This window comes from Alexandromys fortis, unplaced genomic scaffold (genome assembly GCF_014885135.2).
Source record: "Alexandromys fortis isolate MF-2015 unplaced genomic scaffold, M_Fortis_MF-2015_v1.1 scaffold_29, whole genome shotgun sequence".
Classification (NCBI taxonomy): domain Eukaryota; kingdom Metazoa; phylum Chordata; class Mammalia; order Rodentia; family Cricetidae; genus Alexandromys; species Alexandromys fortis.
Genome location: NW_026067891.1, coordinates 15,076,078 through 15,097,332, shown reverse-complemented (window position 1 = coordinate 15,097,332; position 21,255 = coordinate 15,076,078). Strand labels below are relative to the sequence as shown.

Below are 21,255 nucleotides of genomic sequence, written 5' to 3'. Positions count from 1 at the left end.
ACAGGGCGATCTCTCCTAAGGCTATGGAGGATGCCGTGCAGAGCCACACATGGAGATGTGTGCCAAGTTCAGTGCCATGTTGGGAGACCTCCTGTTGAACTGTTCCATGTTTAGAGATGCTGGAGGAGAGGGTTGGTGGCACCTGCTCAGCAGGTGGTTCTTATTGCCCACCAACCCCTGGCAGCCTAGCTCTCTTCTATGCCAAGTAGATCTACTGGCTGTCAGCTCTGCTGAGGGTGCCAAATGACTTCATTCTAATGGGGCATGAGTCAGCGCAGGGGAATAGGTGATTGATGAAATGGGACGCAAATGGCTCCGACGAGTTCATTTATTTAACATGGGTGAGCAATTTGCTTCTAGGAAGACGTTGACTCACTCTGACTTCCATTATGCAAAATATCCACAGGAATCTCTGCTCTTAAGATTCATATCAGTCCCTGTGTTCCCCTCTTACCTATTTAATCATCAGTTCAGCGAGTGTTTATGGCAGGATTTGATTTGTGCGAGACACCAGGCCTGGTTTAGGATAACGGCTATATGCTTTGCTTAGCCTGAACAGGTGGTTGGCACAAAAGCTCTGGGTAAAGGTGGGTGGGTGAAACTCTGAGACTGTGTTAACAATGTCAACCTTGGATCAGGGGGTGGAGCCAGTGAGTAGTTGGCAGGAATTTGTCATAGAGAGTATGGAGGAGCTAGGAATATGGTTAGAGAGGCACACATGAAGGAGTAGGAAGGGACTTGGAGATTTGCAGGCTCTTTTAGTTTGGGGATGAATGGAGAGATGCTATCCTGCCTAAAACAAAAGTAGCTGGTTGCCTTTGAGCCCCTGTGAGCTAGCCAGTTTTTACCCCAGCACATGACTCCCGAGTCTTTATTGGTAAGTAGAAGAATAGAGACTTAGTTAAAAACTGCCTTTGGTGGCGATGGCAGTACTGGTGCTGGTGGGACAAGAAGTCCTCCAGGTCATAGCCTGAGCGACATAGTACTGATGGGAGTTGGGGGTGGGGTGGGAAGAGCAGATGATAATTAAAATATTAGGAGATTCAGGTTCACCCTCTGTGTCAGAGTGGTGACGCTGTGTTCACACCTTCTTCTGTTCCATGATACACAGTCCATGTGTTAGCTACTAATTGTACTGGCTTTGTTAAGTTCACAAAGACTATGTCTTCAGGAATCTGGACTATCCAGTTTCCCTTTTCCCTGTGTACAAAGGAAGAATATCAGGGTAGTGTTTTGAGTCTGTAAATAATCCTGATTTCCAAATACTCACCTTTTAGTTTTAGCATCCTTTTATGTCTGTTGGCCAATTTGTTTATTACAGTGATGATTGCCAAATGGTTATGTTTTCTAATCCCATCATCCTTCCCTCACTTACTAATTACCATTTTACTGTAAGGAAAAGCCTCTTCTTATGTAGTCATTTGTATTAATTTTTGACTTTGTGAATTCCTATCTTATATAATTATTTTAATGTTCAAACTGTCTCATGTTTACCTGGCAAGAGCTTTTTTGAAAATGACCTCTTCTGGACAAAGTTTTATCATTATTTATCCATTTATTTATTAGCTTTGCGGGATTATAATTGAAAACATCAAGTTTTGGTGGCTGAGGGTATAGTTCATCGACATGTGGAGTGCTTGCCTAACATTCACAATTCCCTGGGTTTAGTCCCTAGCACCAGTACCACACACACACACACACACACACACACACACACTCACACAGGTATACAGTTTAATATTTTGATGGCCATTGTGAAATCACCACAGTCAAGATACCTAACATAGTCATCACCTCAGAGTGTTCCCATGGTGTTTTTGAAGAGCATGTTTACGATCTACCTTTGTAACGGATGTCAAGTGTGAGACTCTGTTGTTCACCTTGGTCCTCATGCTGCGTGCCACCTCTCTGGGATTTACTAGTATAACTGAAACCCTATTTCTCCACCCCTTCCCAGGTCCTAGTAATCAGTGCTCAGATAATTAAGACTGCATTTTCTGGCACAACAATGCCGGAGGCACATTTTCTTGTCTTTGATTTCGTCTGTCCAGTACTGGAGTTAGCTGTTTTTCCAGATGTCTCTGGTTCCTTGGCAGAATTTATCTTAATCTGCTCTGTAATTTCATAAGATTATAGTCATTGTCAATTGCTTTTTAGGTAACGTCAAAACTGTTAATAAGCAACTTTCTAAATCCCTAAATTGTGAAGGGGCTGCACCAGAATTTGAACTTGAAGGCTAGTTCACATTTGTGAATGCTGAACCACAAAACTGTATCCCCGTTTCATAACAGAGGAACTAATCCTCGTGGGGTTGACAATCTGCTTTTCCAAGACTGTTTTGCTAATTAGCAGTAGTCCAGCCTAGCCTCTGTCATCACCTTGTTCTGGACACCGCCAAGTGCCACTCACTTGACCTCTTCCACTCTCCTGTATGGCTCTGTTTCAGGTTTTACTAGGTTTTTCTTGGTGAGTGTTTCTGTGAAGCAGCATCTAGTGTGGTGAGGTATTCCTTAGAGTGTCCTGACATCAGGTCAGCAGCTCTGAGCGAGTGTGGCTGAATCAGGTAGCTTTGAGGATCTTTCAAAACAGCTTTTGGATGTTGGTAGCATGGCTCTCTACTTTGTGTTGAGTATTAGTTAGCTTCATGTTACTATAGTGAAACACATAAGATGATTAACTTATAAAGGGAAAGGTTTTTTTTTTTTTTTGTGTGTGTGTGTGTGTGTGTGTGTGTGTGTATAGTTTTGGAGGTTCCAGCCCAGGATTGGAGTTCATTATGTTGAGCAGGCAGTGAAAGGGAAAATCTGGCAGAAAAACTGCTCACTTCAGGTCTAGGAAGCAAAAGAAAGAGAAGAAGAGGATAGAGTCCTATAGTTCCTCTTAAGGGTGCATCCTCAATGACCTAGCACCTCCCACCAGGCATCATGTCTCAAAGCTTCTGCTACCTCCCAGTGGCACCACGCTGATGGACCTTTGGGCACTGTGCAGACTGTCATTCTCAATTTCTCCTGCAGGTGGTGCTGTGTGACTGTGGCCTGAGCTCGAGTCTGGCTCAGAGCCTTCAGTCTGTGGTTTTAAAAATCCAGACCTAGACACATGTGTTTGCATAATGGCAGGCCTTATTCCTCGGCTTATTACCTAATGTCAGATGCCCATTGTCATTTCCAGGAAAAGCAACAGTCAGACTATGAAGGACTGACGGGGGATTTAAAGACGGAACAGAGCACATATGCCCATCTGGCAAAGACGCTGCAGGACTCAGATAGGTAAGTTTCTCTTCTGATACCACAACCACACCTACTTCCTGCTTAGTCGTGCTGGTTTCTGAGTTTGGGGTGGGTGGGGAAGGTCACAAATCCCTCTAGCCTAGTAAACTTTCAAAGCTGGTGAGTCTCCTTTAATGGTCAAATCTACATATTATCCACGAGTCAATCAGGATTGATTAGAGCAACAAAATTAGCTTTAAAATCGAGTGAATGTTCTGAGTTTTCAGTTCTTGATTTTGTAACTAGAAAGTTGTTCCATGTGCCTTCCATGAGGAAAATTCTATTGCACATGATCCTCCAAAGCCAAGAAAGGTTAGGTGACTTGTCCAGGGTGTGTTGGCAGACCCCTGGGATTTGGCCCCATCTTCATGTCTTGAAGTGAGTCATGTCTGTAGAATTGCTGAAATCATTTGGTACCGTTGAAGGGTGGAGAGGAAAGGCAGCTGTGGCTGGTGATGTCGCTGTCAGCCTCCTGTCACAAGCTCTAGCTCTGTGTCCCAAGGCAAGTGGCTTGTGCTGACCTCTTTTTGCACCTCTCTGAATCATCTGTCTATCCTCAGGGTAGTTCTAATTGAAAGGCTATGGTATCTTGTGTTTATTTCAAAACAGTAGAGGAACTGAGGTAGGTATGGTTGTGATGGGACAAGATTGACCACAGCTTCCTGGTTATTGGTCTAGGGTGTGGAGATGTACAGAAGGGACTCCTTACTTTGTCTTTTTTTAAAAAATAATTTCCAAAATTTCCGTAGTTAAAAGCGTGACCGTCCCCTTTCCTTCACCTATGCCCTTTGCTATTGCCGCACTGGGCTCTTCAGTGTTCCCTGGACTGTGCAAACCTGCCTCTGCTATCAGCTGCCATTCCCTGCCCCACGGTCCCTGCCCTTCCTTGCACTATCTCATAGCATGCCTTCAGGCTAGCCTAGGTGTTACAGTCAGGAGGCCTACCTGATTCTCAAGTCAGCTGCCCCTCTATGCCCCTCCCCTTTTCTCAGGGCAAGATCGTCTGCAAGGCCTGACAGAGCAGGTGCTAGGGAGTACTGTTTAGGAATGCCCTCCTCTAGCACTGATCCTCCAGGTTATGAGGTAATTCCCAGATTCAGAGGTGAAATGAGTTTAGATACGGCGGAAAACATGCTGCTGGAACTAGGTGTGGACATAGCTCAGGAAGCCTGGCTGTTTCACTCTGGAGAGGGCATGGAGTCAGGGGAGAGAGAGAACAACTTTTTCTTTCATTGTACAGCATCTCTGACAGAGCCAGCATAGATTCTGGACTCAGAGACTTTCTGGGTCAACGTGACTGCTCTTAAGAACTCTCAGCATCCAAATGGTTCCTAGTTTCATAGCTCTTTCCTAGTGAATAAAAACATGGATGAGACTGAAGAGGGCCAGGGCTGCAACTAATGAACAAGGATGCTTAAAAGGTTTCATACTCATCTTCAGGCCTAGATCCACACCCCAGCCCCAGCACTTAGCAGGTTTGAGCTTGTGGGTTTCATCTCTAACACTGAGCCCCAGTATGTGTGTTTATAGTGCAGAGATGGGTTGGCCTGCCTACCCTCTTAACCTAACCTTTGCCTATCTCCCAACACATTTTTATGCCTCCCTCCCTCCCTCCCTCCTTCCCTCCCTCCCTCCCTCCCTCCCTCCCTCCCTCCCTTCTTCCCTCCCTTCCTGTCTCTCCTTTTCTCTCCCATTCCCCTCTCTCCCTCCCTCTCTCCCTCCCTCCCTTCTTAACCTCCTCCTTTCCATCTGCCCATCTTTTATCCTATCTACTTTCAACTTACCTGCCTCCAAATCTGCTTAGTTTATCTACTTCTCTATCTACCCCATGTCTGCCAGCCTTGGTAACATTGCTATATAAGAAATAGTGGTTTGAATGAGAATGGCCCCTTGGTCCTTGTTGCTGGAACTGTTTGAGATGGATAAGGAGCTACTGTGGGTGGGCCTTGAGGGTTGGAACCCACACCATTCTCAGTGTTGTCTGACTTTTGCTTGTGTATGGTCATGGACTCATCACTCTCTGAAACTGTAAGGTACAATAAACTCTTTCTTCTTTAGGCAGTAGTAGGCATCTCAGCTCTATACAAAAGTAACTAAGACACAAGGTTTGATACTATGTAAACTTCAGTGCCCTCTGGCAGGCAGGAAGCTTTCAATAAATGGCAGCACTTATTAGGAATAGCAACACCAAAAGCCCAGCTTCCTGGTCCCAGCCTGCACACACACACGCGCGCACACACACACACACACACGTATGTATATATAACTATGGGGTTTTGGATCCTCAGACCTTGGAGCAGAGGACACAGTTGCAGATGAGAGCTATTGAGTTCCTGTTTGTAGTTTTATTACTGCTCACTCTGGAAATATAGTAAATGTACCTATATGGTGCAGGAGAATTGTCTATATTCTGTCAATCATGTTATAATTAAACGCTGATTGGCCAGGCAGGAAATATAGGCGGGAAAACCAGACAAGAAGTAAAAATTATGTAATCAGAACAGAAGAATTCTGGGAAGGAGGAAGTTGATTCCTCCCATTCCTGCCCAGACCACTGGAGCAGCAGGATGTGACCTGCCCCATTGAAAAAAGGTATTGAGCCACATGGCTAACATAGATCAGAAAAATGGGTTAATCAAGATGTGAGAGTTAGCCAGTGAGAGGCTAGAGCTAAAGGGCCAATCAGCTTTATATCTTGTAGAGACCTATGTGTGATTTTTCTCTGAGACCAAACAGTTGTGGGAACCGGGCAGGACAGAAATACAAACAAGCAGGCCCCTTCATGTTGTACCTATAAGTATACTTGTGATTAAAGTGAGAAAGGAAGGGATAGCCCCATGAGCTGGGTCACTTTAGACTGGCAGTACTAAGAAGCTGGTGACTTTAGTTCCATATTACAGAATGGAAAATGCTTGCTAGGGTGTTAAGGGCCCCGCTTGACTCTCAGCGAGTCTCTCAGACTCTACTGTGAAGAATGATCAGAGTTCAGACCTTCTAGGCTTCTGAGCTGATGTCCTTGTGGATGTACCCTCACTTCAAGGATGAGTTCAGTTGTTGCTTAGCCTCAGCAGTATGGGAGATATTTGGGACTAAATCTGTATAGATCACAGGGACACATAGATCATATATTACCCACTATGTACTGTAGGCTTTATAGATCATATAGTACACGCTAAAGATGTGGGATATCCTTCTATATATGTTTGCTTTTATTGGTTAATGCATAAAGATGTTTTGGCCAATGACTTAGCGGAGTAAAGTCAGGCAGGAAATCTGAACAGAGATATATAGAGAGAGTAGGTAGAGTCAGAGAGATGCCATGTAGCTGCTGAAGGAGACAGACAGCTGGAACTTACCAGTAGGCCTCAGCCTCATGATGATACACAGATTAATAGAAATGGGTTAATTTTACATGTAAGAGCTAGCTAGAAATATACCTAAGTTATTGGCTGAGCAGTAATTAATATAATTTCTCTGTGATTATTCGGGTCTGGGCAGCTGGGAACAAAAGAGCAGCCTCCACTTACAATGTACCATAGGCACTGTAGATCATATAATACACACTATGCACTGTAGACTTTATAGATCCATAGTACATACTATGTACTGTAGACTTTATAAATAATATAGTACATACTTTGTATCATAGACTTTATAGATCGTATTATACACACTATGTGCTGTAGGCTTTATAGATAATACAGTACATACTATGTACCATAGGCATTGTAGATCATATAATACACACTATGTACCGTAGACTTTATAGTTCATATAATATACTCTATGTGCCATGGGCTTTATAGATCATATAGTACACACCATGTACCGTCGGCTTTATAGATCATATAGTACACACTATATACTGTAGGATGTTAATAATATCCCTAGTTCTGCCTGCAAGCTGGTGCCACAGTGCCCCATCCCAGTATGGTTGTGGCAACGACAAATGTCTTTAGATATGGCCACATGTCTTCTATAGAGTAAAATTCTCTCCAGATGAGATTCCCTACTGTAATTCCCAAGAACCAGAATTTATGGCTCATCAGATGAGGAAGGAGGGAAATGATGTAGATTCTTGCTGAGTGTCCACCAAGCTTTCTCGTGTAACGTTCTCGCTTAACCCCCAAAACCAGCTCAAAGGAAAGATATTATTATCTCATTTTATGGCTGAGACAGCTTAGTGGACTGACCTGGATCTATAGAGTGGGTTAGTGGCACTTCTTTCATTGAACTTTGTGTTTGTGCTCCTGGCCATTCTCTTCTGCAACCCTGTTTCAAGAAGAATGTTCAGTGCCTGTTTCTCTCTGAGCAAAATGCCTTTGCTATGCTGGCTATTCATACCTTGCAAGGACTCTCGAGTTGGGAAAACCTAAGTGATAGACTTGAAGCATGAGCCCAATGGCAGGAGCTTCACTAAAACTCTCTCCTTTGCTTCCAAGTTAAATGTTTTGGCAGCATGCCACATGCAAGCCAAGCCAGTGCTGTGCTTTACCCCTGGAAGGGTTTCCATCTGCTAAACAAATTGACCATTGAGATTATTTGAAAGTGGAAGTAGATAAAAGTTTTCTATAACCCTTCCTTTGCATGGAGACTGCTTCACAGCGAACTGTCCTCAACACACAAGCAGAGAAGAGTAGATAGAGTGGCTTATTTCTTCCGGTGTGTGTGTGTGTGTGTGTGTGTGTGTGTGTGTGTGTGTGTGTGTGTAGATAGATATAGTTGTAGATATAGATATATTCCATTGATGGAACTGGAAAAGTGGGGCTTGAGTCTTGCACACATAAATAAGCCCAGCAATAGCTTCTAACCACTCTGGGAAAATATGATAAAAGCTTATGAGCCTTCTTCCTAGAAAAATCCATATATATACATTTTTACAGATAATTACAGAGCAGTGATAAACCCTTTTAGGGAACAGTATGTCAGATATTGGATGTTTTAAAATGAAACTTTCTGCTGGGCAGTGGTGGCGCACACCTATAATCCCAGCACTTGGAAGGCAGAGGCAGAGGCAGAGGTAGAGGCAGGTAGATTTGTGAGTTTGAGGCCAGCCTGGTTTACAGAGTGAATTCCAGAACTGCCAGAGATATACAGAGAAACCCTGTCTCAAACAACAGAATCAAAAACAAAACAAAAATAAGTAACCCAAATGTCAAACTTCACAGTAGGCTCAGAGCTCTGCTTTGTGAACTGTATCTCTAGTACAGGAGTCAGCTGGATCTCCATGCTCCTCTGAGAGCTGGGTGTATGTCTTTCAGATCATGTGGTACTTGCACATGGATGTAAGTCCATAGCCTCCATTTGAATCTTCACTGTCTAGTAGAATAGCCATTAGCTAAGTGGCTACTTACACTTACTTTCAATTTAACAACATTAAACATTCAGTTCCTTGGTACATTAAGCCCCATTTCAGATGCTGAGTAGGCATATTAGCTAGTGGTTGCTGTATTGGACAGTATATAGAACATGCCTGTCACTGGAGGAAGTTCTGTTGGACAGAGTTCCTCATGATTGCTGCGGCTCTAACAGGCATGTCTTTTTCATGGCCTCATTGGGTTCTGGGCTTCTTGAACTGTGGTTGACCCACATGTGAAACTCAACAAACAAACCGTCCTCTGGAAAAGCTCATTCATACTGTGCATTTCAAGCTTGGTTGAGTTAGTGCAATACAGTTCTATAGACCCTGAATTGGTCTGTTTCTGGCTTGCTGTAAATTCACATTTTCTTAGTTTGTCTTCCCTCTTGGCCCTCACCCTTAACCCTCACTCCTACTCCAGTATGACCTCTTTGATGGGAACAGAACAGAAATCTGATTTCTCCCTCCTGAAGCCTGAGTGCTGAGTGTGAGAGCCTCTTAGTAGCTAAGCCTTCTCAAGGTATTATTCCAAACAGTGGACCATTCTGGAGAATTAGATTCTTTCCACTTGCTATGTCTCTAGTAGACACTAGTAAGGAATGAGTTTAAGTAAGTGGGGAACAGTCAACCTGATTTTTATATTATATGCTCAGTTAAAAATGTTGCCAGAAAATTTCACAAATGTAGGAGACTATTTAAGCAAGAAACACATAGTTCTCCCTTGCATGTTCAGTGGCATTGAGACTGTGTGGAAATACTCGTGGAGAAAAAGACTCAGGAGAATTAACATGTGTTGAATAGTTGGAGCATTGTAGCAATTTTTATTTTTTTGTGCTTTTATATTTACCTTTTTCTGTAATAAACACATTTACCATTATAACTAGGAAAAAACGAAACATACAAGTGATATGCAAGCCACAGCTTTGTTGGGCTTTGCATCTTCAGCACAAATCGGCCTGTTGGATAATTTCTGGTTGTTTTGTTTTACCTAGTATCAGCGAGGTTTTTGCCCTGCGGAAGCAGCTGGAGCAGGATGTGCTTGCCTATCGGAATCTGCAGAAGGCCCTGCAGGAACAGCTCAGTGAAATTCAGAGGCGAGAAGGTACACACTCCTTTCTATGGCTATCCTGTTGGTTGTTTTATGTGGAGGATCTTGATTTGGAAGGAACCCTAGACCAGGAAGTCTTATGGCCACATGATACTATTTGATGACTGAGTCTGCTTCTATCTGGCTTCAGAATTCCAGGTGGAAGGGCCTATTAAAGTCTGTTCTGTAGAGGGTCTACAGTAGGTTTGCATCCTGCCCTTCTATAGGCATCATTTGCTACTCTTGCTCCAGATAACCTGAGGGACTGGAAACCCCATTGTCTGGTAATCAATCCTCATTGACTGGACTTTTCCTGCCCTAGCTCCTTGAGGAGGACCATGCATACAGACATGAAGCAAGATTGCTGTTTTAGATTCCCATAGGGAGAGCTGCAGGACCAGGGCCCATGAGATAGCACGGCAGGACCCATTATGGTATGTCTGGGTCCTCTGCCATGCTACAAACTTGGATCCTTATGACTTGGTTTATATCTTGTTTCTTTCTGCACATCCAGCCGAGAGCTTGGCATATGTGGTAAAAACTGGTTGTTGCTCTGGTGGGTGACATTTCTTGACCCTGCTTTGTGCATAAAGTGCAAGCTCTTGCCTTTCCACCTCTGCTCCTCACAATCATCCAGTTAGGCAGAACAATTGTCAACTTTTCTGTCTAGATGAAGGAGCTGAGCTGGGCATGGGGTCATTGATTTGCATCATCTGACCCAGGATGTGCTGCTTGGACGACCAGGGCTCTATTCAGGAAAACCATCAGTGGATATGTATATTAAACCAGATTCTATTTGTGGTGATGCCCCACTCGGTAAATGTCCCCTGGCTCTTCTTCTTATGTTATTAGAATGTGATATGTGCCATGGGAAGCAGACCCTGACATACAGGTAACCTAGACCTATTTGTACCCACTCTGGCAGACAGTTTTTGTATTAGGTGTATGTTCTCTTCTTACAAGAACTCTGGGGCCAGTAAAATACATTAACCATTTTCATACAGCTTCAGGTCTATGCTTGGGGTCTCATCTATTTTCTGCGTATTCATCACTAAGCAGAACCACTCTTACTTGAACTAAAATTTTATCATTTACTTGTGCCGTTAAGAGTGGTTTCCAGGTATAACACTTGATAGGCCAATTATAATTCAGGATTGGCCACAGCCTACAGACAGTAAGAAACCACACATGGAGACATGAGCCTGTAGCGCAGGCAAAATTACTTTTTCTCTGAAGGTCATGCTTTAACCCTGTGTGCTTCATCTCCCCTACCTGACTCTGTGGCAGTTGCTCTAGGTGGAAGGCATGAGAATTGGTTTGGGGGATCTGTTTCTAATCTTCGGTCTTCCTGTCTCCATCGCACATTTTGTTTTGTTTGTTTTTATGCAGAAGAACCATTTTCACTTTATAGTGATCAGACATCATATCTAAGTATTTGCCTTGAAGAGCACAATCAGCTCCAAGTGGAGCATTTCTCTCAAGAAGAACTCAAGAAGAAGGTATTGACCTGACCTGTTTGCTTTTTGGATTGTCCTTGCCTCTTTAGTTCCTGATCTCAGAGGTGTGCTGTTCTCACGCTCCCTTCCTGACCACCCTCTCTTTTCCTCATTGCTTCACGACTCCTCATGTGTCCTTATGCACAGAAAAGGTAGATTTTTTTTTTTACAGACTCTTTTGAGAAATTATCAGACACTGGCATTTGGAGCTCAATTGCCTGTGCACTTGGCCTAGCAAGAGCTGGGCCTGGAGTTGGAGTGCTGAGCTGAGCCTGGGAACCCTGTGATGTCCTGTGGAGCCTGCTGCTCTATCTCCTTTGGTGTTTTGACTCTTGCTTTGTCTTATGCAGTTCTCCAAGTGCTCCAAATGTGTCAGCCCAGAGCAGTGAACTTCTTTGTATCACTGGTTCTTCATTATAAAACAGCCTCTCCAACTCCCCAGGGGTTTCACGGGGAATGGTTGACAAAAGCTCACAGGAGTTACTGCTTTATTAAGAACAACTTATATGACTGACATTGCTAACTGGGTATAGAGAGAAGGAGGTCTCTGCTATCAAGGAAGCTCTGACGCTGGCGTATCTTTCCTTCAGAATGCTCAGACACAGACAGAATGGTGTTAGCTGCCATTGACCAAGTGCCTTAGTGTGCTGTGCCTGTGATCATGTGATTTCTCATTCTGTAGACCTATGCTCTTCTAACCTTGTCTAACACAGAAGCTGAGGCTAGCTCAGGTCTCCTGCCCACAAGTTGTACTCCTCAGCCTTGAAGTGAGACCTCTATCTCTCTGCTCTTACCTCCAGGTCAGTGAGCTCATACAGCTTGTGAAGGACCTGCACACAGACAATCAGCACCTGAAGAAAACCATTTTTGATCTCTCTTCCATGGGTTTCCAGGGAAACGACAGACTTGAGTCAACAAAACAAACAGAGGTAAGAAGAAATGTTCTTGCTGTTCTGTGATCTTTGCAGAAACAACTCCCACCATCCACCCCTTCCCCTACTTTTTAAGACTATCTGTCTGAGGGAGTTCTTTGAAATTCTCTCTGCTAGAGTGGAATCTTGAGGGCCCAGTTGATCATTAGTTCTGTCCACAGGCTTCCTCCAGCTCAGATCATATCTTATCAGAAAAGTTTGGTATCTTAGAATGCTATTGCTTTGGCCTAGCTCTGGCTATTTGCTGCAGGTGGCATATCTGGATGAGTCGTGTAGTCTCAGAGTTGTTTGTAGAGTAGCTATGGCTCCAGAGAGCATGGATAATGTGGATGCAGCCTTGGAATATCCATAACTTAAAGGAAGATGCCTACACACTCCACATGGCCTCTCACCCTGGCCACTTCTAGGTGTCACTGCTGACTTATGTCTCTTTTCCTACATCAGTAACCATGCTGCACAAGGAAGGAAGGACCTTGACACTGTGTTTGGGGAGGGAGACATTACCTTCCTGTAGCCTTGGCTAACCCATTTCTCCCTTGAAAAGATCTGGCTCCATATGTGCATTAGCATCATTCCTGAAGCTAGGGTTATTTTGACCATTGCTGCAGAGGATCTTTCTGTATCAAAGTCCCTCAAGAACAAAACTGGGCTTTTCCTGAAGCGTCAAGTCCATATAGGCCTCATATCTGTGGCCACACTATTTCTTGGGAAAGGTTTATGGGCTGTCTCTTCCCACCTTCCCAGTGGGAATTGCTCAGAGGCACAGTATTTATGCGCTGCCTTGGCCGTCTGCTTTCTTTGAGACAGGGATTATTATTGATCTTGGCCTCCAGGGCTCCAGATAATTTTGAAAAGCAAGAGCAATGGCAAGCCACTTACAGGAGAAACAAGTCTCCCAGCTTACTTCCTCTGAGGCTGTGTTTTTAATAAGCAGCTCCTTCTTCACGAGCTCCATTTGAGCTGTAAATGCCGAGTTTTGTTTGTTCATTTGCCCTTTGAAAAAAATCTGTTAAATGTCCCATTATGTCCTTTGGAGAACAGAGGCCTTTTCTTCTGCCCACTCTAAGATCTTAATACCAGTCAATTCAGATTTGAGTCATTTGTCAGATTGCCCTTCAATTTGATGTTCCCTAGGAAAAAAAAAAAAGCCTTTTCCTTTATAACACAGTTCCCTTGGCTTTCCCCAGGATGGGATAGCAAGAGCTGCTTGGAAAGATGATTATTATTTGAAAGGGAGATAGGATGAGGGGAGATGGCAAAGAGGGGAACCTGCTATTCTCTTGGAGGGTGTGTGTGTGTTTCTGTCTCAGTTAGGGTTTTTATTGCTGTGAAGAGGCACATGACCACTACAACTCTTAAGAAGAAAACATTTAATTGGGGTAGTCCTATTACAGCTCCTGAGGTACAGTTCCTTGTCATCATGATGAGGAGCATGGTAGCATGCAGGCAGATGTGGTGCCGGAGTAATAAATAGCTGAGAGACCTACAATTTGCAGACAACAGAAAGTCACCTGACTCACTGGGAGGTATCCTGAGCACAGGAAACCTCAAAGCCCACCCCCACAGTGACACATTTCCTCCAACAAGGCCAAACCTACTCCAACAAAGCCACATCTAATAGTGCCACTCCCTCTGAGATTATGGGGGCCAATTACATTCAAATTACCACAGTCTCCTTCCACAATAAACAAGGCAGAAACAGCTGGAAATACCTATATTGTCCACAGCTGTCTACGAGCAGCAGGACTTACAGAGTGGGAGACAGAACGTCATTTCTATTCTCTTGGATGTTGTAAATCAGAAAATGAGAGAGATGGGGGAGGGGAGGAGAGATTTTATAATATAGAGAAATGTCCCTTAATCCTGTTGCTTTAAAACAGCATAATTAACATTCACAACTTTGCCTTCTGGTTGTGCTACTTATGTTGAAATGCAGTTTTCTTATTCTCATTAAATCATAGCATCATTTTCTATTTTCCTGAGGAACTGAAGTTTAATGGCCTAACTCTTACCGGATACATGGATGACTTCAAATGATTGTTGCAATTTGAATGTTTGTACACAGGTTTTGTCTTCCTTTTTTGTCTCTAGTTGTTTCCTTAGATTGTATTTCCAGATATGTAATTACAGATAGATGCAGATATGCAGTATGCATACAATTTGTTTTCTGATACCTTCCCCCAACAACTCCTAATTTGATAAAGGTAGGAGTTCTTTAGAGGCCTGATAAAGTTTTTCATGTTTCTTTCCATAATCAGAGTCATTGCATCAGGACCCGAGGATGCATATTGCCCATATGTGGGTAGCTTATGTAGAAGCCATCCATGTGACCAGCTGTCCTGTTGTCTTAATGAGTTTAATTATAAATGTCTCTACCGAGGTGCCCCTGCTTGTGTGTGTTTCCAGTTATTATTGATGTTAGAGGAGTCACTGTCAGATGGGATAATATCAGCAGGACACAGTTAGGGTAGTGAGTATTGAAACGCCTGACATGCAGCATGCGGAACTGACTCTGGCTGAGGGCATGTGAGGGGAGGGTGCTGGCAAGATAACTCACTAAGGTTAGTGGTTACTGTCATTTACTTTTATTATTATTTTGTCATTCTTATATGTGGTTAGAAACTTGAGGATGGGGGGCATGGAGATAAATAAAAGAGCTTAATTTAATTGAGTTCACTTATTAGTAGGGCTGTCACATTCATCAAGAAATGGACCTTGTGTGACTCTCAAGCAATGTCTTATAAATTTTTCCACTTGGCAGCCCCTTTTCCCCTGAGGAATTTCTACACAGTCTCAGCCATCTAGCTATACATAGCTCACAGTTTCTGGTAATAAATTATAAAGAAATGGGTTTTAAAACAAGTCTTTGGTGTACATATAGTTTTACCATTTATTAAAGACAGAAGCAAATTTATATGCTAATGAGATAGATGTACTTGTTTATTTTTATTTAAATACTTAAATCTTGCCTGAATATTTATAGTGCAGGGTGTGTAGCATCTTCAACATTTCTCAGAGTTGATTGATATTTTGATTTTATAATATTAATTCTTTAAATGTTGCTTCATATAAATGCAGAGTACAAAAAAGCAGAAGTATGTTTAGAGACTATTTCAGAAATTGTTGGACAGGACTGCAGAGATGGCTCAACAATTAAGGATGCTTGCTGCACTATCATGAGGACTAGAATTAGGAGCCTGTTATCTATGTAGCAAGTTGAGTGTCCTTAAACACCTTTAAACTACTGGCTTCTGCATGCACACAGGTCTATGTACCCACACATAAATACACTCATATAACAGATAGACACACTCATATAACAGATAAATATGCACAAGAGAATGAAACTTAAAAATATTATTGGTAATTCTGATTAAATTTCAAGCCAAACTTTATTTAACAATTTTTACCTTTTTTTAAATGAGCTGCCACTGAACTACTAACAATAGTAGTTTTCAAATCAGGCAGTATACAGTATACACACGGGTGAGCCATTTGATACTTACACTTTGAGGAATGGTGATAAGAAAATATCAAGTCTATTTTCTGTAATTAATTCATGTGTCTGTAAGAACAGTAAAGTGTATGTACAGGAATTGCTTGCATCTAGTAGTCTCAAATCTGAACCAAGGTGTTTCAGGCAGTGGTAGTTGGTATTGCACAGGGTCATGACATGCATACTGCATGGAACCCATGCTGGCTGTTCAGAAAGAAAGTTGTGTTGAAGTTGTGTGATGCAGTATGGGCAATTGCTACTAGAAACCCATTAAAGTTTGAAGTAAGTTTGGTTGCCATGTGTTCAGAAAACTTTGAATGTTGCCAGTGTTGTTGTGACCCTCACATTCAGTGACTCTCTATGGGGCACTGCATAAGCCAAGCATGCATAAGCCAATTGCAGCACTGGCAATTGGAGCCAGGAGGATCAGAAGTTCACAGTCATCTTCAGTTACATAGTGAGTTTGAAGTGAGCTTGGGCCACATGAGACCCTGGCTCAAAACAAAAAACAAACAACAATAACAAAATTAAAGTATACCCAGTTTTTCTGTATAAATATATCCATTAAATGACAGTAACACTAACACAACTTTCAGGTCGTTATATAAGACTTCAAGCCATATTTTTTTAAAAGCCATTTTTTCCTTTTTAAGTTGATTATTTTCTATTGTATAATTATTTTCTGTTGTATAATGGAAATAACATAATTGAGGCATCTTAATTATTGTAGGCATTAATGGTGTACTGTGTATTCTTTAGATTCCTATGTATACTTTTTAATGTTTAAACTAAGGCAATGTGTTTAGTTCATCAAGCATTTTGTTATTTCTTTAAGGTTCTTTCTTCTAGTTTCACGATATGTGTGTTATTTTATCTGTAGGTGTCTACCGTGGAGCAGCTCATATGTTGCTCCCTCTATCTACCCACTGCCAACCTTTCCCAAGCCTTCTCTTGTCTCCCTCTCCTCACCCTCACCTCCAGTATCACAGCTTTCTACATTTCAAGACTGACTCATTTAGAGTCCACTTGAATAAGAGCATGTGGTACTTACTGCCTAGACCCGTTAACATTTTTACCTGTCTGTCATCATTCTGTTCCATGTTTTCAATAATTTCAATGTAAATTGTAAGAATCAGTATATTTGTCCAAATAGCATGCATATCTTTAACTAGCATAAATATCTTAGCTGAAATTTGTATTACAGTTATTTATTTTGTTTGTACATGTGTGTATGTGCTTTCATGTATGCATGTGCCACAGCACAAGTATGGAAGTCAGAGGACAACTTGAAGGAGTTAGTTCTTCTCTTTACTCCGTGGGGCTGAGCTCAGGTTGTCAGGCTTGGTGGCAAGTGCCTTTATCCACTAAGTCATCTCCCATGCTTTCAACCAGTATTTATTTTATAGTTACTTTTTTTTTCTTTTTCATGAAATGAAGAAGCTGAAAGCCTATATTTGCTAAGTTCCACAAGTGTATGTAACTGTCAACTCCTTTCAAGATTCTCCACGTCCCTTTGTGTCAATCCCCTGCATCATTGGCTCCCCTGCTCTGTCTACTGTGTTTTCATTTTCTGTTAGACTTTTTACTTAATTACAGTCATAGTGTGTCAACTCTTTACACATCATAATCTTCCTGAAATTCACTCATGTTGTTATATACGCTAATAGTTTCTTGTATCCCAGTGTTTGAATGTAGTAGTGTTTGCTCATCATGCTGTTAGATTCATTGACAAAAGGTCAGTATTTCAGGATATTTTTTACTAGTGAGCACCTAGGAGTAAGTTTAATATTTTTATGCTTCTACAAGCAAGTTTAGTAGCCTTGTTTGGTCCTTATCGCCTAAGAATATCTGTAGGGCATAGTAGTACACACACATAATCCCAACACTCAGGAGGCAGAGGCAGGCAGACTACACAAATTTCAGTCCAGTCTGGTTTATATACTGAGTCAGGGATATATAGTAAAATTTAATCCCTTGTCTCCACTGCCAAGGATTCAAGAAAAAGTAAGAAGCCAATAGAGCAAGGGTGTCTCAGTAGTTTTGTAAACTTTTATGTTTTAGCAAGTTCGTTAACATCAGCCTGTATCATGTTTTGTAGCATTGTTGGATGTGACTTCTGTTCATCAGATCTCTTTGATCTTGATTGTAGTTCAGATGTATCAGGCTAGAGTGTTTTTTTTTTTTTTTTTTTTTTTTTTTTTTGAGACGGCGTTTCCTTGTGGTTTTGGAGCCTGTCCTGGAACTAGCTCTTGTAGACCAGGCTGGTCTCGAACTCACAGAGATCCGCCTGCCTCTGCCTCACAAGTGCTGGGATTAAAGGCGTGAGCCACCACCGCCCGGCTGTAGTTCAGATGTATCAGGCTAGAGTGTTCTGGTCTTGAGAATTTTCTATAAAGTAACATTCTGGATTAGTTTGTTTTGTTTTGCTTTTCTTCTAAAGAGCAAGATTCTTCCTCTGAGAGTAATATAAGGATTTCAGCTGGACAGGGAAAGTTAAGATTGCAGTTGACTGATGGAAAGAACTCATAAGGTGAAACTCATGATATGGAACCACAAATATCACATATACACAATTGCCCAATACGTGACTCTAAACTCAGTGGTTTTCCCACCTCCAGCTAAGTGATGATGCATCAGCAACATGAGATTTGATTTGATTTTTGGAATGGGTTTGATTGACACACTGAGTGGGCATGGCCACCTTGGTGTATATCTAGTGCCTCTTGGTTAATTCATATGTCTTCCTTTCTTGCTTTAACTTTTTATTGATTCTTTGTGAATTTTATATCATGCGCCTCAATCCCACTCATCTCCCTGTCCATTCATATCCACTCTCTGCCCTTGCAACCTCCTGCTTCCTAAAAAAATAATTAAATAAATAAAAATGATAAAAGGTTTAAAAAATTAAATTAAAAAAATATTTTACCTAGGAAGCTATGTTATGTCACCCAGTCTACCCTTTTGACCAAATAGCTTTACATGCAAGTAAGTGTTCATTGCAATGAGTCATTGGTCTGGTTCGAGGTCTCTAGAAGCTTCTGCTACTCTATCAATACTGGATCCTCACTGGGACTCCTCTCAGATATCCTGCTGTTGCCCTGTGACATGGAGATCCTCCAGCTTTGGTTCTGCAGGACCAGCCCTTGTATATGCTCCTGCAGTTCTTAGATGGAGTAGAATTTGGGCCTGGATCTGGCACTGGGTGGTAGCTGAGTTGGCCAGCCCGCCTGCCCTCCTGTGCTAGTGCCAACAGGGCCAGCTCTCCTTCTTTGCCCAGGTAAGGTGTTGGACCAGCTCCCCTGGCTGTGATAGCTGGCAAGGGGCAGGACCAGCTCTCCCACATTCATACTATTGAGACCAGTTCTCCCTCACCCACACCGCAAGGGCCAATTCTCCATCACTACCCTGATGACGGGCAGGGCCCTAGTGCCAGTGCAGGCAATGGGCAAAGTAAGCTCTCCCATACTACCCAGGCAGGGGGGGAGCCAACTCTCCCATCAACTTCAGGCAGTGAGAGGTGGGGCCATCTCTCCCATGCCAAAGCCACCATACTACCTGCAAGGGAATTCATGTCTTATGACCAAAACCTTGGTTGTTTGGAGAGTTGGGCTATTGCTTTCCTGGGAACTGTACCATCCATTCTGGGGAACACAGAATGCAGAAACATTGGGACTTTATAACTTTTAAGGAATTTCAGATTCATTCAGTCTTTTTAAAGTCCTTCATTTCCAAAAGTATAAAGTTATCAGCAACCTGACACTCTTCTCATTAGAGATGACTTTTTGTCATCAAAATGACAGTGTTACTGGGACTGTCCATGTCACATGTGTGACATTCTAACAAGAGGTTTATTCCCCATGATAAACAGGAGAAGTGATGAATAATTTGGGTGCACCATGAATTTCATTTACTGCTTTTTTGCTCTTTGCTATTTTCAATTCCATCAATAGCTATTTTCTAAAATCTTGTTACCTTTCTATAATCTGAAAGTGGATTTAGCAAAGGCAGGATGGCAGTGGCAGAAGAGAGCATGCTCAATTTATAGCTTCACATGAAGAGCATGCAGCGCTAGGAAAAGGCCCCCAGTTATTGGGGGGGGGGGTATCCATAGCTAGTAGCTCTTAGTTAATTTTTATCTCATAGCTTTGGCATTTGTATCTTTGTTTGTTTGTGTGTTGTTGTTGTTGTTATTGACTGTTTGGCTTTTTTTTTTTTTTTTGAGAAAAGACACCACTGATTTGTTCATACATATTCATGCTGGACACTTTGTTGTTGTTGCATTTTTCATACTAACCCATGCTCCATATAGCGTCTGGCTAGCGGAGAGGATGAAGGCACAATCAAAATTGAAGGAGATGATAAGAATCATTTCCAGAGTGACCAGCATTTGGAGCAGAGTAATGAGGTAGAAACAGAGTTTATTCCTTACTCTGTCTCGCCCTGTGTCCAAATCAGTCTGCTATCTGGGAGTATGTGTGGTTCATTTTCTGTTTATTATGCCTGCATTGTGTGTCTACTTTATGCCGGTGGGCATCAGAGAAACTGGTCTCTCTCTCTCTCTCTCTCTCTCTCTCTCTCTCTCTCTCTCTCTCTCTCTCTCTCTCCCTCTCTCTCTTTTTTTAATCAGAACTTATAAAGTGGGTGATGGAGCCAGTCATGAAACATAGTAGCTATAGAACAATAGGAATTGACTGTTGGACCTGAATAGACATTTAAAGATCTAAGTCACACTATTTGTTTTATGCATTGGAAAAAGGCCTTTAAGAGGAGATGATTTATTGAAGACACAGATTAGAATGCCAGTGATGGAAGTAGGGTATGAATTCTTGTGTCTGGACTCTTAGAAACTATCAGGTCATCTGACTGAAGTGCAAGTGGACCTGATGAAACTGAGTGACTCTACAATCTCGTGACCCCTGTAACCCAACTCAGTTTTATTCTGATCATTAACCCAGCCCATATAGAATCTTCCAGTCATGCTGCTACTGAACAGTTGGGCTAAACAGTCTACAAGCCTAAAAGAACCTTAAATATTGAGATGTGGTAGGATATAGATGCTGCAGCTTTGATTGAGATGTACTAAGAGATGCTGTAGGTGTGGAACTTTATGTCTCCAAGGTATCCCACGTTCACAGAGACATGAGTGGGCAATAATTGACCTGGATAGTTTTGGAGCACAAAGTAATGAAAATGGATGCTTTGGAATCACATGAACCTGGTCTTGAGCCTTTTTTGCCTAACCTGCCTCTACTTTTTTTGCCTAATCTCTAAACTACCCTTGTGTGTAGGGTCTCTCAGATACTAAAACCAAAAGACATGTCATTAAGTACTTAGCAAATAATAATAATTTCTTGATGTGGGAGTGTCATATATCAATCTGTTGATTTCATTGGTTAAGTAATAAACACACTGCTTGGCCTCATAGGTTAAAGCATTGGTGGGAGGAGTAAACAGAATAGAATTCTGGGCGGAAGAGGAAGTGAGGTCAGACTCTGCTCTGCGCCCGGACAGACACGATAGCTCTGCGCTCTGAGGCAGAGCGCATGAAGCTCCCCAGGATGGACGTAGGTTAGAATCTTCCCGGTAAGCGCACCTTGGGGTGCTTACACACATCATTAG

The 21,255-nt window shown here is 42.3% G+C and overlaps 1 protein-coding gene across 6 annotated transcripts in view; it reads left to right on the top strand.

The window, feature by feature from the left end:
- Cdk5rap2 (CDK5 regulatory subunit associated protein 2) overlaps positions 1–21,255 on the top strand; it is a 161,178-nt gene that overhangs the window by 67,752 nt on the left and 72,171 nt on the right. For all 6 annotated transcript variants that reach the window (XM_050135239.1, XM_050135230.1, XM_050135234.1 and 3 more), the window contains 4 exons: positions 3,169–3,266; positions 9,618–9,727; positions 11,102–11,211; positions 12,009–12,137. In XM_050135239.1, the coding sequence (XP_049991196.1) occupies positions 3,169–3,266; positions 9,618–9,727; positions 11,102–11,211; positions 12,009–12,137 (447 nt within the window). The remainder of the gene's footprint in view (positions 1–3,168; positions 3,267–9,617; positions 9,728–11,101; positions 11,212–12,008; positions 12,138–21,255) is intronic.